The following is a 17936-nucleotide window of genomic DNA, read 5'->3' on the forward strand; positions in this document are numbered from 1 at the left end:
GGAAGACTATTTCTGACTTATCGGACTGAGGGATGTCCTGTTTGTGAGCAGAACTTTATTAAAATTCATGAGGAGCCATATGCCAACGGTTCGGTTTCCTCCCCAGAAATAAGTCGGTGCTTGACCCAGAGGACACACTGGGGCTGTATTTAAGGACAGCCTGCATGGTCTCTCGAGAAGCTGGCCACTGACCAGCTGCAGATGAAAATGTAAAAATACATTCACAGAGAATTTAGCACTGTCTGAGTAGCCAGCCCTTTCAACATGCAGTGCTTTATTTGTTGCTGCGAAGCAATGCTATATGTTGGGAAACGACTGGCATTTTTAAAAGTCTTTTGAAAAGACTGGTGGCGAAACAACCACTTAGACAACAAACAGTGTAACATCACAAGTCAAAGCCAATCCGTTCAAAGACTTGACATCTAAGTGGATTCACTTTCAAACCATTCCACCAGGGACTAACATGCAGTGAATTAATTAAAACCTTAATCAACAGTATAGGAAATGTTAAACAACAACTAACAAATTAAAACTATTCCCAATTTAAAGACATTTGAAGACACGAAACAAAAATGGCATTAGCATTAATGATTTCAGCTACATGCTATTTATGTTAGGATCTACTTGCTAAAATGAATTTCATTTTTGGAAATGATACGTAATTAATTGTGTTGCTCATATTGTCCAGACAAACCAGAGCCTTCCTCCATGGTAGAATCACCAAAGACTCAAGCAAAAAAAAAAAGCAAAACACACTTGTGGAGTTAATCCTTTAGATCAGCGGTCCCCAACCTTTTTTGCTTCACAAAAAGCAATATTTTGGCAGACCAGCATAGAAACAACTACATTTCTCTCTTTTTTTGTTTGTTGTTAAAATACAACTCACTATTTCACTGATTGAGGTTGTCGTAATTAGTGGGAATCCTGCACTTGTTTCGGTTAAATGATCCCGTCCAATCTTGGGGAAAAATGAGACAATGACAATGTATGTGTTCCTTATGTCCAGTCTACACAATAATTTTGCTTTGGTTTTTTTTTGGTTTTCAAAATAAAACTTCCTAAAGATGTCGTTCAGTCTCTCTCCCTCTGCTTTAGACGCTCACTGAGTTGTGCATCGAAAGTCTCACAGGACTTGCTGACATTTAGTGTTAGCGAATTCTTTGTTCCTTATGAAACTGAAATAAAATGTTAATCACTTAGCAGGTGCGGGACCAAATATTAACAGAAAGCAAGGTTATGTCACACATTTGCTGGGCCATTTGTTGCCAGGCAGAGTTTGTGGGGTTCAGTTACAACTGCCTCGTAGGCCAATAAAAAAAACTGGCAAACGCTAGTGACAACCCATGAAGGGCTGCTGTGCCTCTGGAGAGAGAGAGGCATTAAATTAATGTATTAACATTTTACAATTGAATCACCGCTCTGCAAGAAATGCAAAATAGACTAAATAAAGTGAAACAAAAAGAGAAGTTAAATCTCATTAGGTGTCCATGTTACGGTCCAAACTAGACATGAAGGCATAGCGTCTGCATCACAAGTAGACTATAGACATGCATCTGCCACACAGGCAAGCACAAGGACATGCATACGTCTATTTCTGCAATGCGTGAAATGTGCGCCTGAATAAGAGCAGGCATAAATGTGCTATGCTACAGCATGCTATATCCATAGAGGATTGTAACAGTTCCTTTTAGGTAGAGCACTTTAGCAAGTCCCGGAAGCGACGCAGACTGTCCGTAGACAGGATGTCTGCGGGTGGGAGGTGACAGGCAGAGAAAGATGGGAGTCACAGTGGAGGAGAGTGAATAGGAAGGTGAGAAAACATGAGTGCTTGGAGTGTAGAGATGGTGACGTTGGTTAGTTGTACTCCTGGCAATGCTCAGTATCAGACTATGGACGTTTTTCAATGTCAACAAGTTCATCCATTTGGGTGCATAGCAACACAGATAAATAACTACATTACCACTGATTTCATTTTTTTTCCAAAGACTTAATGTGTGCTACCTGCTATTTCTACATATAACAACAGGTTTGATCGACTTTAATTATATTTTCATTTAATTTATCCATCCATCCATTTTCTGCACCGCTTTTCCTTCCATTCCATTTATTTTGGTGAGAATTGAGAACACACTAATAATACTAATAAAACACAATTATATACTGTAGGATGACAAAATATAATACCACCAGCAACAATAGTAATAATAATGATAGCAATTGCACCATTCTAATTTCATCTCGATGTGATCCAAATTGCCCATTTGACAGCAATTTAAGCATGGTACACACATAATGACAATTCGGTGATCCAAGACAGAAAAGACCTGATTGTCTGACGTCTCGGAAAGATGATCCTGACCGATTATCCTGAGGTGTGGGGAGATTGTGTTCGAGTGATTTGTCCTACTGACCTGCCCAGAAAACGGTAAGAGCTAACAATTGTAAATCTGAAAATCGTTCAATATTTCCGATCACAAATCTTTATGCGTGTGGAATAAGCGAGGTTGGCCAATCCACGGACTCTGATTGTGACATAAAACGGAACGATAGCCACTTCGGAAGCAACCTGACTCTCGCACTGTTGTCAGGCACAAATACAAAAGTAACTGGTTGTGTTTTACATTTGTATAATACATTGTACAAGTCCCTCAGCACAATTAAAATGACAGGGAGAAGACATCCACATTTTAGTTAGACGATATGCTAACAGGGAGACTATCTTTTTCTCCTTCTACTTTGCTTTCTTCTTTGTATTTTACAGCAGTCCGGATGCCCTGTGGCATCATTCCGCCTCACACAAGTCAGTCTTGGTACGAGAAGAGACTTCTGGTTTGGGGGAGGAGACTTGTGATTGTCGTTGGCGATATTGTTACTGTATATGTGTGGTGTGCTGTGTTGGTCATCTCCTGTACACGACACACTTCAGTATGAGTATAAAGAGCATACTAGCCAATATCATCTTCATCTAGTGTGGTGTCTCTTCCATTTAAAAATTAGGCTAGGAAGTTAAAAACCGGAACGCGTGTACCCTTTGTTGACTAAACATGGAAAATTCCATTTCACGTCCCACGGACATAACATCAAGCACATTCAAGACGAAAAGAAATTGACCTTTGCATTTAAAAAAATATTTTTTTACACAATTTGAATTCAAGAGACAGTGTCCTTCCACACATACAGCACCACCTGTTACAGTACATCTCCTTTTGAGTCCTGCAGGCACCCCGCTCCCTCTGGTTGCACACTGGTGTTGGTTCCAAGCAAATTTTAGGTGCAGCATTTCAGTGTTAGGCACACACGCACGAGGCACGTAAGCACACTCCCACACACGCACACTGAGCATTTCTAAATTTACTCTACGCTTACATTTCAGTCCTTGCTCAGAGCATTCCCCCATCAATTTTTAAGTGGCCCCAATGAGTGTGCATGTCATTAAGCTTCAGTCCATCACTCATCAACTGGGCTGTGGTCTATGTGAAGATGCTCCCTCTCACACATGTGCTGACCCCATGCACCCCATCCCCTTCTCATCTCATTTTTCCCCTCTGTACAGGATGATAAGTGGAACGCTGACCGGTCCAGTGTATAATAAGCTGATGAGTCTTGACCAAGACCGCGGTAAAAATCAGCACTTGAAAATCTTTCATTAACTTTCATTACTCTTTCATCGCCTCAAAGAACAAGAAATATAATAAGAATAAATAAAAGACTACTGTAGAGAGGGAGGTCAAATCTCAGGGACAGACACCACTTGAGAAGCTCTGGTGTAGTGAAGAACTGTGAAAAGAGCTGAGAAACTGTTGACATACAGTACCGCACTATATATACACTTTATATGAACTACAGGGGCAAAAATACTTCACACTGTTGCTCATAACGTTGGAATAAAATAAATTTGAGCTCATTCCTTAAAATGTGCAACAATGTAATTTATTCTTGACGAATATGACAGTTGAGTATATCTTTTTGAAACTTTATTAACCTTGACTAGTTGCTCAACCAATAAGTAGAGCACATGAAGAAAGCATATAATGCATTTTGAGAGAAATACAAGGGTGATTAAAAAAGAATACGTCAAAATCATTACGCATTTATGAAGTTTAAAAGCATCGTAATGGACTGAATCAGTGGTCATTTGATAGGGGAGTTATCCAAGTTTGATTGGGTGTGAACGTCACCGCTGCGGTGACGTACTCCTCTGACGCCGTTCAATTGTCAAAAACTCTACTTTTTTTCTTTGTACAAAATACGACTCGATACCTGGAACAAATTACTATTTAGCCTAAGCATTTGTACCCAATACCAAAACATTACACAACTACCATATTTGACAGCTGATTGCTGATGGTGATCTGTCCACTCATTAAAGATGTCTGCACATGACGATGCTCTCAATCAAGCCTGTTGAGCATGTATTTGCGTGGTGCTCTGGCACATGTTTGAGGCTCGCAAACATGCACCTGATCTCAGTGGGTGTTGTTGTGACGGTGACACCGTATCTCCCGGCTGGGATGATCCCTATGCTTTTCGTGTGGGCAGGGAAAGGGGGGGGGGGGGGGGGGGGGGGCAGCATACAGATTCACATGGCTCTTTGTGTCAACACGGCTGGTGAAAAATGAGCACAGCTGATGCAGCTAATGGGTGACTGGAGCGTAAAGAGGTTAAAAAAAATAAATGGAATGAAATCCAATACAAGAGTTGTATGAAATATTCTCCCCTGACAAAGATAATCATTTTCAGTTTTGATAGACATTGTCAGTGATATTAATTTAACATTACACTATGTTCATTATTGTAGTTAAGGTTTGCCGTGGTGTAAAAGTGTACTGCATTATACCGAGAGCTCTTCCGAATAATTTTTACTCTCTCGTGTACAGTAACTAGTTGAGGTAACTGAAATGTTAGACATGGCTCTGATAATGTGGTATAGTTCTCTACCACTGCAAACTACAACCTCAATAATGACCATATTGTTATTTTTTTGTGAATGTATGCTTGTCTATGTGCCCTGCGATTGACTGGATTAGGATTCAGCTCCCCCTCATAACTAATGAGGACAAGTGGTATAGAAAGTGAATGGATGGTTGTCCAGAATATAATACAGCTCTCGTATTGAATATCACTATGTTGTGCAAGCTGTCATGTTGTTATGGCTGCTCAGCGCAAATTGATGATCACAGGGTTAAAAAAACCAAGCAATTCCTTAAATGCTAAGAATGAGAAGTGTGTTTAGAGGCATAGCATTCTCTTCAAATACTGTATATTGTTATTATTTCCCCCTAACCTTATTATTTTAAATTATTCCGCAAGAGATGTTTTGACCAAAACAATGGCTTTTAGTTCAACTACTTAAAGCTGCTGTCAAATGAAGTCACAAACATGCAAACACTTCGGTGTCTCTCACAGTGTTTTGTTTTTGAGTTATTAAAACGAATAATAGTTCTTCCTTTTGTTCATTTTCAAAGTGTGTCTGCTTGGAGAGGAGCAGCATTTATACAAAGTAACTCTGCTACTCACAAACCAAATCTACAAACGGCGATTGGCGAACAACAAAGATGACAACAGCGATGGAATATCCATGGCAACCAGCAGCACCAACACTTGAGGAAGCAAGACAACCAGGCATCTGGTGTGTATTAATGAATTTGCAAATGAACAAAACCCACGCAACAGACTACTGTAAGGCTACTGTTGTACATTGCCTTTGCAAGACACAAACACACACACAAGCATTGATTCTCTATATTTGAGCAAGTGGCACTCCACTGTGTGCACCTTGTTAAGATACCTTGCTTGGAAGAATAAAGGTCACATTGCCAGGCAACCACTTCAGTTTAAGGAACATTTTAATCAGTCAGTGCATGCACATGGGCACCCACACGGACACACAATATTTGCTGAGCACAATCTGCGTGTGCGTGATTACAAGAGGGGCCGCATGTTTCACGGAGGGATGTGGAAAAGCAATACTGTGAAGCAGCAAGAGAAGTGATGACTCCATAATCCAATCCAGCAACATCTGGAGCGACAGCGTCCGAGCCAGCCAATCAGAGCGGCTGAACGGAATCAACAGAGGTAACACAGAAACAGAAACATGTGAGCAGGTGCAAAAAAAAAAAAAAGACAAAACAAACAAACAAAAACAATTACGTCATGGATGCTTGAGGCAGCATTTGCCGAAAGGCGTTTTTTCTTTGAAATGCAAAAACAGTACAAAAAAAAGATCATTAGGGAATGATGATACTAACATTTGAGTTGAGGTGTCCTCGTACTGCATTGTTAACATCGAAACAAATGAATGTTTAGTTTAGTAGCTTTTAATGCATTTCTCTTTAGACAGTCGCAGTCCTGGGGCGGTGGGGTCATTGCCGCCCTAGCACTGTGGTTGCCGCCCCCCAAAATTGACACAGATTCTGAGCCAAGCTGATAAACATAACTTCCTGCATTATGCTTGGCGGAGAAGAGATGAGGGAAGCAGCGAATCAAAGGTGGTAAAAAATTGAGAAGAAAGAGCCAAGTGGGAAATTTCAAGGGAATATTATACAACAGTTTATAACGCTCTTGGAGTCCACATGACTCCCCCTCTCACTATCCCCCGCTCAGCTGGTTGAGTCATACCCGTATTCCCTGAGAACTATTTTATGAACATTCACCAGCCACAGCCACTCCACTCAGTGTAATGGCATGATGGTGAAACCTTATCCCAAAAAAAATAAAAATAAATACCGGTAGTTGAATCTGTGCAAATCACGAATATGCAGGGGAACAATTGTTTTCTAATTTGAAAAAAATAAAATAAAACAATTTCAAACTGTGGCGGTCATAAAACTTTACGAGGTGTACAGGTGATTATTATTTTTTTTTATAACAGTTAACTACTGTATACTAAAACAAAGTAAAACAACTCACCATTTAGAGATGCCTGACAGATGCTTAACGGAGAGAGAAAAGGCAAAAAATAAATGGTGGTCAGCATCTCTGGTCTTTTCCTATTTCCTACAAACTATTTACATTAGCATTTGTTCATCCATTCATTTCCCATACCGCTTATCCTCACTAGGGTCGAGGGCGTGTTGGAGTCGGTCCCAGCACATATAAACAAACAACCATACGCACTCACATTCACATCTAAGGGCAATTTCGTTTTTGGGATGTGGGAGGAAAAATAAAAATGTAAATAGGTTTCAGGTTCTGGAATGACTACTTACATCTGCACATTATATGTGTGTTTAATATCACCAGAAATAAATGCTGCAGTCCAGCACAGCATCACATTACCATTAACATGAGAGGGAGTGTGGTGCATATTATCACTGTGGTAAATATACTAGATGGTCCTGATTCAGACCACTGGCAATCCAGGATACGTTGTGTATCCCAGCCACTGTACATTTCGTCACTTCATAAAGAACACAAGGTTCTAGATTAATATGTTAGACCTGAGCTTGTACGATGTGTGTGAAGCTACTCCATAAAAATGCACAAGAGTTGGCTCTGGTATACTTAATTGATGCAGCGCTCTCATTTGGTAAGGAAGTTTGCGTGGTTAAATATAGAGGTGACGACAAAGAAGAGCCACATTGTTTTATATTCGATCTCCAAAATGTTTGTTGAAACATGCACACATACTTAACGCACACATCACATTTGGGAGAGACGACAGTGAGAGAGCGGGCGGCCTGCTATTATCAGTGCAGTATATATTCCTGGCTTGTGCTGATAAGTCAACTGATGCCTTGCCTTATTTAGTCAGTACACACTGTGCTGACACACGCTGCAAGGTTGTGTGTGTGTGTGTGTGTGTGTGCGTGTGTGTGTGTGTGTGTCTATGTAAGATTGAAAACAGACTGACACGCTTATTTGACCGGCACGTTTGTCTCCAATAGTTCACACATTCCTGTCCACTGGATAGATGGAAAACAAAACTATAATATAATTTTAACTAATTTACCTGTTGTATAAACACATTCATTGTTTATTTAATGTTTTGCTTTTTATTAAGTTCACATTTCCGGAGTCTCCTCTTTACCCACTGTGATTTTATAGCAGGTTTATGTCCTCGTGTTGAACTTAATATGTAACATTTTACATTTTATATATACAGTATATATTTCATTTAGCATTTTTCAATGATTACTCCTGTTCTTTAATTGCAAAAACAATGCAGGTTCTAAATTAGTAAGTTGAACCCGAGCAATGTACAGTATGCAACGGAGACACAAATTGTCCTCTTTAATATGTGATTCAAATCTCTCTTTTAAATTACTATAATATGTGTTATATATGTAGTTGTAACAATTACATTTTAAGTTCTTTGAATAAATTCATTGTTGTAGTCTCATGTTACCTTCTGTTAGTTGTGTGTAAAGCAATATAATTAGCACATCTCTCTCTCAGTTCTGAGGACCCGGGTTCGAATCCGGCCTCGCCTGTGTGGAGTTTGCATGTTCTCCCCATGCCTGTATGGTTTTTCACCGGTTACTCCGGTGTCCTTCCACATCCCAAATCATAGGTTGATTGAAGACTCTAAATTGCCCGTAGGTGTGAAAGTGAGTGAAAATGGTTGTTTGTTTATATGTGACCTGCTATTGGCTGGCGGCCGGTTCAGGGTGTACCCCGCCTCTCGCCCGAAGATAGCTGGGATAGGCTCCAGCACGCCTGCGACCCTCGTGAGGAGAAGCCGTATGGAAAATGGATCGCTGGATGGATGGATGATATCATTTTATCGAAATCTACCGAAAAAGTCACAACAACCTCCTTGGTTGCAGTAAAAACATATTGCCACGAAATGCTTTTCAACAATCTAACATTTGGTCGAACACTTGGTGGTCAAAATAAACTTTATATAACTATCGCTCATGCTCAGGAGAATCGAGCTGCTAGTTAACCTTTTACCAGAGGCTGCAGAGCAAACAGTACAATGAAATGGACGCACATCCTGTTTCATGGCGATGTGGAGTGGTGGACCGCTCATACCCTGACCAGTCAGTGACATTGTGCACAACAGCAAGCTCGACGATAATCAACAGCTAGTGAGTAATGCATATACTTATTAAGTTATCTGAGAAAATACGAAAATGCCCCTCAAATGCCCATGTAGAAAAAGTTCACATGAGTCTATAAAACTAAACGCTCTTATCACAAGCTGCCATTCGCTTTGCCCCCAAGGGAGGGGTGGGAGTGGTCCGCTGTGCAAACCTTCCTTTCCATCCATCGTTTTTTTTTTTTTTTTTTACTGCTTATCGCGCTCAGCGTCACAAGGGAGTGAGTTGCAGCTTATCCTGACAAAGTGAGAGGAGAAGTGCACCCTGAACAAAACTTTACACTCACATTCACCCCTATGGTCAGTTTAGAGTCTTCAATGACCCTAACCTGCATGCTTTTGGAATGTGGGGGGGAAAAAAAACACGCAAGCACAGGGAGAACATGCAAACCCCACACAGAAAGTCCAGAACCAAGATTCAAACGCAGAACCGCCTGCTGAGAGGCAGATGTGCTTAGCAAATGCCCCACGTTACATCCGAGATATTTTCTGAGAGGGCAATCAATAAGAGGTCGACCTGCATTCCCATACCCCCCACCCAAAATCCCTGTGGATGTGCTGGTCCAGCTCCACAGTCACATGGTCACATGACCAAAAACGGATCAATATGGGTGCATCCTCTGCCATGCAGCGTATAATGAGTCTTACATAACCTGCTTACGGCATCGCAGTCTGTCACTGGCTGCCTTTCTATTTTTTTTTTTTTTCTCGCAAGCTCCCTCAAATGAGCGGAACTAAAACAAGGTTGTTTGGAAAAAAAAAAACAACAACAAAATTGAGCTTTGCAACATGCACAGTAATTTGATCACTCACTCACACTACTTGCTCGCTGCCATTAACACTTAGTATCAGATCCAAGGCATCAGGTCATGTGTCTGCTTCTGATTTACATTGTTATTCTAATGCACAGCATTTGTTTTTGTCTATTCTGATGGTTGTACTCAACACAACATACTAAAAGTCCTCACTGTTTCGTAAACAGTATGCGGAAGGTTTGATATTAAGCATGTGAACTCCACATTATGTAAGCCTCATTTTATATCCCTGAAATCTGCAGAATAATGTCTCCCTGAACTCGCCTAAATGGAATTATATTCCCAAAGAATGGTCGAGGCTAAAGCACTGTGGAGCTTTAAAAGTGTGTGTAAGGTTTTTCTTTTTTTTTTTTTTTTTTTAAATTTCAAACACGATAAGTATAAGAATATAAGTATAACACAACTGTAAACAAATAGTTATTTTTTCTATAACAGAAATGATGAAAACTCCTTGAAGGCCACCTTGAAGGTACAGCGGGTACGGAAAGTTTTCAGACCCCCTTTAAAGTTTTCACTCTTTGTTAAAATAATTTAAGTGATTTTTTCCCTCATTTATGTGCACATAAAAAACGTACTTGTTTAATTTTTTGCTGATTTATTCAAAAAGAAAAACTGAAATATCACACAAGCAGAAGTATTCAGACCCTTTGCTGTGACACTCGTATTTCACTCGGGTGCTGTCCATTTCGTCTGATCATCCTTGAGATGGTTCTACACCTTCATTGGTGTCCAGCTGTGTTTGATTATACTGATTGGACTTGATTAGGAAAGCCACACACCTGTCTATGTAAGACCTTACAGCTCAGTGCCTGTCAGAGCAAATGAGAATCATGAGGTCAAAGGAACTCAAAGGAAGAGCTCAGAGACAGAATTGTGGCAAGGCACAGATCTGGCAACGTTACAAAAACAATTCTGCTGCACTTATGGTTCCTAAGAGCACAGTGGCCTCCATAATCCTTAAATGGAACACGTTTGGGACGATCAGAAACCTTCCTAAAGCTGGCCGTCCGGCCAAACTGAGCAATCGGGGGAGAAGAGCCTTGATGAGAGAGGTAAAGAAGAACCCAAAGATCACTGTGGCTGAGCTCCAGAAATGCAGTCGGGAAATGGGAGAAAGTTCTAGAAAGTCAACCATCACTGCAGCCCTCTACCGGTCGGGGCTTTATGGCAGAGTGGCCCGACGGAAGCCTCTCCTCAGTGCAAGACACATGAAAGCCCGCATGGAGTTTGCTAAAAAAACAAACAAACACCTGAAGGACTCCAAGATGGTGAGAAATAAGTTTCTCTGGTCTGATGAGACCATGATAGAAATTGTTGGCTTTAATTCTAAGCGCTATGTGTGGAGAAAACCAGGCACTGCTCATCACCTCTCCAATACAGTCCCAATAGTGAAGCACGGCGGTGGCAGCATCATTCTGTTGGGGTGTTTTTCAGCTGCAGGGACACGACGACTGGTTGCAATCAAAAGAAAGATGAATGCGGCCAAGTTCAGGGATATCCTGGACGAAAACCTTCTCGAGACTGCTCAGAACCCCAGACTGGGCTGAAGGTTCACCTTCCAACAAGACAATGACCCAAAGCACACAGCTAAAATAGCGAAGGAGTGGCTTCAGAACAACTGTGTGATTGTTTTTGAATGGCCCAGCCAGAGCCCTGACTTGCATCCAATTGAGCATCTCTGGAGAAACCTGAAAATGGTTGCCCACCAACGTTCACAATCCAACCTAACAGAACTGGAGAGGATCTGCAAGGAGGAATGGCAGAGGATCCCTAAATCCAGGTGTGAAAAACTTGTTGCATCATTCCCAAAAAGACTCATGGCTGTATAAGCTCAAAAGGGTGCTTCAACTAAATGTTGAGCAAAGGGTCTGAATACTTATGGCTGTGTGAAATTTCAGTTTTTCTTTTTGAATAAATCTGCAAACATTTCAACAATTTTTTTTTTTTTCTGTCAACGTGGGGTGCTGTGTGTACATTAATGTGAAAAAATTAACTTGTATGATTTTAGCAAATGGCTGCAATAAAAAAAAAAAGTGAAAACTTTAAGGGGGTCTGAATACTTTCTGTACCCACTGTATTAAATTGCTGAATTTGTCCTGCGCAGCCTCTGTTGCAGGAGCTTCCATTTCCAGTTCTATGGTGGCATCAACAAAAAAGACAAAACACACTTTTGGAGTTAATCCTTTGGATGCCAACTCTCATTTCATTTGTCATTTGCATAAAAAAACAAAACGATCTTGGCGCTCCAAATTTCCATTTGTTTGCCTGTCCATTTGTTAGGATAGGATAATACAATTCTTTTGAATTCTGGGGCTGGGCGGGACAGTTCCACTGTGACAAAAGGAGGAAACAAAACACTTGATACATAACAAAATGGAATCTGTTGTTCTTCGGCATATGTGCCATTGTTCTACAAAGGAAATCAATTATGGATACAAACAAACCAACCAAAGAACTGAAACAATACCTCTCACTTTTCCCACATCTTGTACACATTAAGTCCCCAACCTAACAAATCAATATGGTGACAGCAGTTGATGTCAAAGTGATGCTGTGTGTGTACATTGAACTGTGACCCAGTGGGGGTGAGGCTTTTTTAAATGAAAAGGTCACGTCTCGTCCACCTGTTAAAGCACATATGCCACATCAGAGCAACACTTGGCAGGGGGTGCAGCTCTTGTTATCGGGCACACGAGACGCCAGTTGTGAATACGACCAGACAGGTCACACACAGCACACACTGGGAATGAAAGATATGGGGAGAGAATAGAAACAGAACTTTTTGCACGGATGATCGGTGTGGCGACACAAAAGCCGTTGATGGATGAAGATCAAAAGTGTTGACAGACTTTGACCAGACCGACATAACAGCTTCCAAGACTCTCAGGTTGTTGGCTAATAATAAACAAATCAAATTTAAAAAAAGTAATGAAGAACACTCTACCTGGAAGCGGCTATTTCCACTTTGCTCCTGGCGATAGCTGCTGCCCTCTGCGCCCCCTCCACTGCCCGATCCACCTTCTCTTTGGTTTTGGGGTTCTTTAGAGGAATCAGCTGCTTCCTTATACCACGCACCAGCACGTTATTTTTGTACTTCCCTTCTTCTTTGGTGCCATCTGGGAAAACTGTGCAGCCGTAACCATGGCGCTTGTTGTTCAGCCACTCTCCCTCGTACTTCATCCCGTTGGATCGCTCTGAAACGCCAAATCCGTTGCGCTTGTCGTTCTTCCATTCGCCCATGTAGGCCTCGGTGGTGGTGGCGTCCACGTGGTCCTCCAAGAGAAGATCCTCGTCTTGCAGCTCGCCGTCGCCGATGGATATGGTGGAGTTGGCGTCGCTGGAGCTGATGCGGCTCATGGTGGCGTCGCTGCGTGCCGAGCTGCGCTTGCTGGAGATGGAGGTCCGGGAGTCAGACTTACGCAACTGCCGCAGGCTCCCGAAGAGGGAACCCCGACGGAAGAGGCCCTTCTTCTTGCCCGTCACCACCTCACTGTCCGAGTGGAAGTTTAGCACGAAGCCGCCACGGTTTCCCGTGGGCGTGTCTGCGGGGGAGGAGAGGTCGTGAAGCACGGTGCCGTTGCTCTGCTCAGAGCGCAGGGAAGCCATGGATGTACGAAGCGGCGAGCGGATAACGGTCGCCATCCCATAAGGAACGCTCTGGCGCACGCCGTAACCATGGCGCATACCACCCATCCACTGGCCTTGGTAGGTGCCTGAGGAAGTGGTACAGACATTGTGTAAGGATGCACACATTTTGCAACATTACATACAACATGATGATAGTTCCCATTATTTTGGATTTCCACCAATAGTGGCAGTGGTGTTTATTTACTAACTGCAGATTGGTGCATGCAGACTGGATAATGTAATTGAGGCACATTGGTTCTGGACACAGTTTGAGGAAATACATTAGTCACTTTGAAAACATCAACAGTGATTGATATTATTCATATCATACATGAAGGTACACCTATAAAAACATCAACTGTAATCTATACAAGAGTATTTTATTTTTATTGTATTTTACATTTTGGACTTCATTAAACTATGCAAGTGGACCGAATGTTGTGGCCAGCGATTGTACACAGTTATTTCAGATAGAGTTGTCACATGGGAAGACCAACTGGCATGTTTCCTTGAGCATCCACCTCAAACAAAGTCGTTTGATGAAGATACTGAGGATCACTCGGGACGTGAATCGCTGAGCTCTGAGCCTATTTTCAGGCAGCCCCCCCACTAACTCCCCCACTGACAGTAGGCACGTTCACCACCGACCACAGGGAAAGGCGATGAGTCACACAATGAGAGGAATGCTTCATTAAGCACGTTTGGTGTTGCTGAGCCCAATGGGCTACTAGTGGCTCCTCAGCGACATCATATTACCAACCTGATCCTTAATAATAAAAACAATCTTGCTGATCCAGAGGTTGCTGACAAAGACAATGCAATAATCCACAATGTTCACTTTCTGAGGGGAAAACGATCTGTTGGTACAGACTGGGCTTTAGATGGATAAACAGTGTGAGATTAAAAGGCTGGCGCTGTGCTGCAGTTCAATTGGGTGACCCTGCAGATCAAGTGATCAGGATGCTGCAGGGTCAGACGGCCAGATGTTCTCTATATCCTCTCAGATCAGCTGACTTCCCCAAGCGCCGCCCGGCCATGGAACTATCGCCGTCATATGGGTGGCATCATTCCCCCGCATATGGCTTTAGATTGCAGTTGCTCACAAATACACGTGCCAGTTGTTTTATAACCAGAAATGACTGCAACAGCAACTTGTATACAGTGTTGTGTTCCTGGAAGGCTTAGTTTGGATTCCTTGCACATGTTGAAGCGAGACTACAAACAGACCGTACCAAAAGCATGGATGAAAGAAATCTATTTTCCTTTTAAATGAAGGAATGGGGACTCATTTGAGTTGAACCATCCATCCAGCCAGCCATCCATTTTCGAGACCGCTTCTCTACACAGGTTCGCATGTGTGCTGGAGCCTATCCCGACTGACTCTGGGCGAGAGGCGGGGTACACCCTGGACTGGTCGCACATAGACAAACATAGACAAACAACTAAGGACAATTTAGAGTCTTCGCTTAACCTAACGTACATGCAATTTGCATGTGGGAGGAAACCAGAGTACCCAGAGAAAAGCCACGCAAGTACAGGGAGAACATGAAAACTCCACACAAAGGAAGGCCGGAGCCTGGATTCGAACCCACGACCTCGGTGAAATGTGAGGCGGTCAACCCCACCGCCGTTAGCGGAACCATCAACAAAGCAGTTCACGGTCGTTTGTCCAACAGGACCGTACTATTCTTCATTCTGGAGGAAACAGTTGCACCATGACACAATTGGTAAAAACTGAAACGATTCATAACGGGAGGAGAATGTAAATAACAATAAACTGTCATGGAGGGCCCGAGTGGTGTTTCTTTATCCATCTGTTCGTGAGTTAGCAGGCTACTTCCTGGTTCGGAGAGGAGGCCTGCAGGAGTATAATAGTCATCCTGCATTGTCTTACTGATAAGGACAAAGAGCGGACTGGTAATTGAAACTGAAGCAGCAGATGGAGGATATGGAATAAATGCTCACACTGCTTGCGATAGTCAGACCCCATTTGGGGTTATTGAATCAACTTGTTGCACACCAAACGTGTCCAAATATGCATTTGTAAACCTTGCAGAAATAGGGCCTTCCATAAACTTTTCCCTCATAGAATTGTTTTGACTCGATCAGTTTGTTGATTAAAAGGTGACGTCGCAAAAGTCTGCACAAAGCCAAGGAACCTACGGCATTTCATCATATTGCTGTTGCAGCTTGCGGCTTTTGCCATTTGCTCGGTACAGCTTTTACACCGGATACCCTTCCTGACGCAACAAAACCATGTTTTTGGAGCTGGGCTTGTGACCGCCAGTAGCTAGGCACTGGGCCATCTGCTTGAACAGCAGCGCATGTACCACTACGCCACCAGTGCTCATCTCAAAGCAAAATCGCAACCTCAGCCGAATCCCCAAAACATTGAACCCAAAGGTTCATAATACCCAGCAGTTAGTTCTTCTACCTCACAATTCTGAAGGCTTTGGGTTCGAATCTCAGCTCCGATCTCCCCGTGCAGAGTTGGCATGTTTTTCCTGTTTTCCCTCCCACAATCCAAAAAACAGGTTAATTGAAGACTTAAATTGTCCATAGGCGTCGAATGGATGGTTGTTCGTCAATATGTGCCCGGTGATTGACTGGCGGCCAGTCAAAAGTCAGCCGGGATAAGCTCCAGCTCACCTGTGACCCTAATGAAGAGGAGCCAAGCCTTATCGAAAACGAATCGATCGATGTTTGATCGATTCCTCTCTTCCCATGTCAAATGGTGCGTTCAAGTGCAATGCGTAATCACCCCCACCCCCCGATTCACTGCGCGCGCTCGTTTACGCAAACACGTTGCCTCACCTCCATCGCCGTAGGTTTCAACGCCATATCCGTCCTGGAGCCCGTTGCTCCAGGTGCCGTCGTATCTCGCAGGCGTGTTGTGGCTCTGCCGGACGCCGTATCGCCCCTTGAAACCGTGGCTCCACTCCCCGCGGTAGATCCACTTGCCTTTATTCTCCACGCCGAGCCCGTGCCGCTTGCCCTGCGACCAGTAGCCCTTGTAGGTGTTCCCGCTGGGCCAGGTGTACACGCCGACTATCTCGAAGCCGTGCGACCAAGAGCCCGCGTACTCGCCCTGGCCCTTGGGTCCGGTGCAGATGCCGTGGCCGTGGGCTTTGCCATCCTCCCAACCCCCGCAGTAAGTGCCGCCGTCGTCGAAGTCGAACCTTCCGCCCGTCATTCAGATGCAAAGCTGGGGGGGAATCGGCACGACCGAGGCAGGGGCGTCCAGGACCGATGGGAGACGATGACTGGAGGGGGAGAAAACAGTGGTGATGACGATGACGACTGGGGTGAGCCTCCCACTTCCGTGCGCTGACAAGATTTATTATTATTATTATTTTTTTTTTTTAAATAGGCATCGGAAGTGTAAAGGTATGAAAGGTGGGCGTCATTTACCGGATCCGCGCACCGGCTTGTCCGCTGAGTGTGGCTGGTCTCCCCCCTCTCGCCCACTGGCCACTGGGGGAGGGAGGGGGTGAGAGATGCCCCCGCTGGAGAGAGCCACCCGGCCAATCACACGCCACGTCACCGCAAATATCCACCCCCCCACCCCCCACCCCCACCCCACACACTCCCTCCTCCACGAAGATCGACTTCAATGTTACACAATAATATTTCATATCCAACCTAAGAGCGCACAGCTTTATCTTTGCTTTTCCAATTGATTGCCTTAAATAAAAGTTGCAAAGTTGAATTTGTCTGTACGATGGCTGATGATTTTACTTATATACAAGAAGAATAAATGTGTGATTTTTTTTTTTTGGTGATAATTCTTACTATTCGTCTTTTATACACTAAGTGTTGTTATAGATATGGACGCTTTCACTATGACGTCACCAGGTTGTGGGCACCTAACAGATGGATACAGCGACATCTGCCGTCACATGTATTAATTGCATCGTGGAGCCTTGCTATCCAGCCGTCCATGTCCGAGTAATACGCTTTTTATCCTGACGTGCATAGGACAATTCAGCGCACTAGTAGATTGACTTTGCCATACTAGTAACGTTCCACCGTAACTACTGTTTCTGCACACAAGCGAAACTACATGTTACTATTAATGAGGCAGACGCGCTAACCACTATTCCCACCGTGCTGTTATATCATATTATATATATGAAATATCATCTCTAGTAGACACTGGTGAAATCACCACTATTTGTTCAACTTTTCCTCGAGTATGCAGTATTAAATTTAGTTATGTAATAACTGAACGTCAGTATAATGTTACAGCATGTTTAAATATTGTTGATTTAATCGTTCCAATAAAATAAAAAAAGGCTAAAATATATCTCTAGAAATCATACGAAACGCAATATTTAAAGCCATAAGATTTGACACTTGATATTAGTGTGTAGTAACACTCCATGCCAGCCGGGGGCGTATTGAGTCAATTTGAGCATCGTCGCAATTGTCCCCTGCGCCCCTCAAACAGA

The 17936-nt window shown here is 43.1% G+C and overlaps 1 protein-coding gene across 3 annotated transcripts in view; it reads right to left on the reverse strand.

Annotated features, from left to right (window-relative positions):
* Window positions 1-16953, reverse strand: part of jph1a (junctophilin 1a) — a 29732-nt gene extending 12779 nt beyond the window's left edge. For 2 of the 3 annotated variants that reach the window (XM_061666041.1, XM_061666042.1), the window contains exons 1-3: window positions 16897-16953; window positions 16300-16748; window positions 12803-13571 (exon numbers count right to left, since the gene is read on the reverse strand). In XM_061666041.1, the coding sequence (XP_061522025.1) occupies window positions 12803-13571; window positions 16300-16678 (1148 nt within the window). In that variant the 5' untranslated portion in view covers window positions 16679-16748; window positions 16897-16953. Of the gene's footprint in view, window positions 1-12110; window positions 12599-12802; window positions 13572-16299; window positions 16749-16896 lie in introns of those variants that run through there. The other variant, XM_061666043.1, reaches the window with a different exon arrangement.
* Between the last annotated feature and the right edge of the window lie 983 nt (window positions 16954-17936).

This window comes from Phycodurus eques, chromosome 21 (assembly GCF_024500275.1).
Source record: "Phycodurus eques isolate BA_2022a chromosome 21, UOR_Pequ_1.1, whole genome shotgun sequence".
NCBI classification, from domain to species: Eukaryota; Metazoa; Chordata; class Actinopteri; order Syngnathiformes; family Syngnathidae; genus Phycodurus; species Phycodurus eques.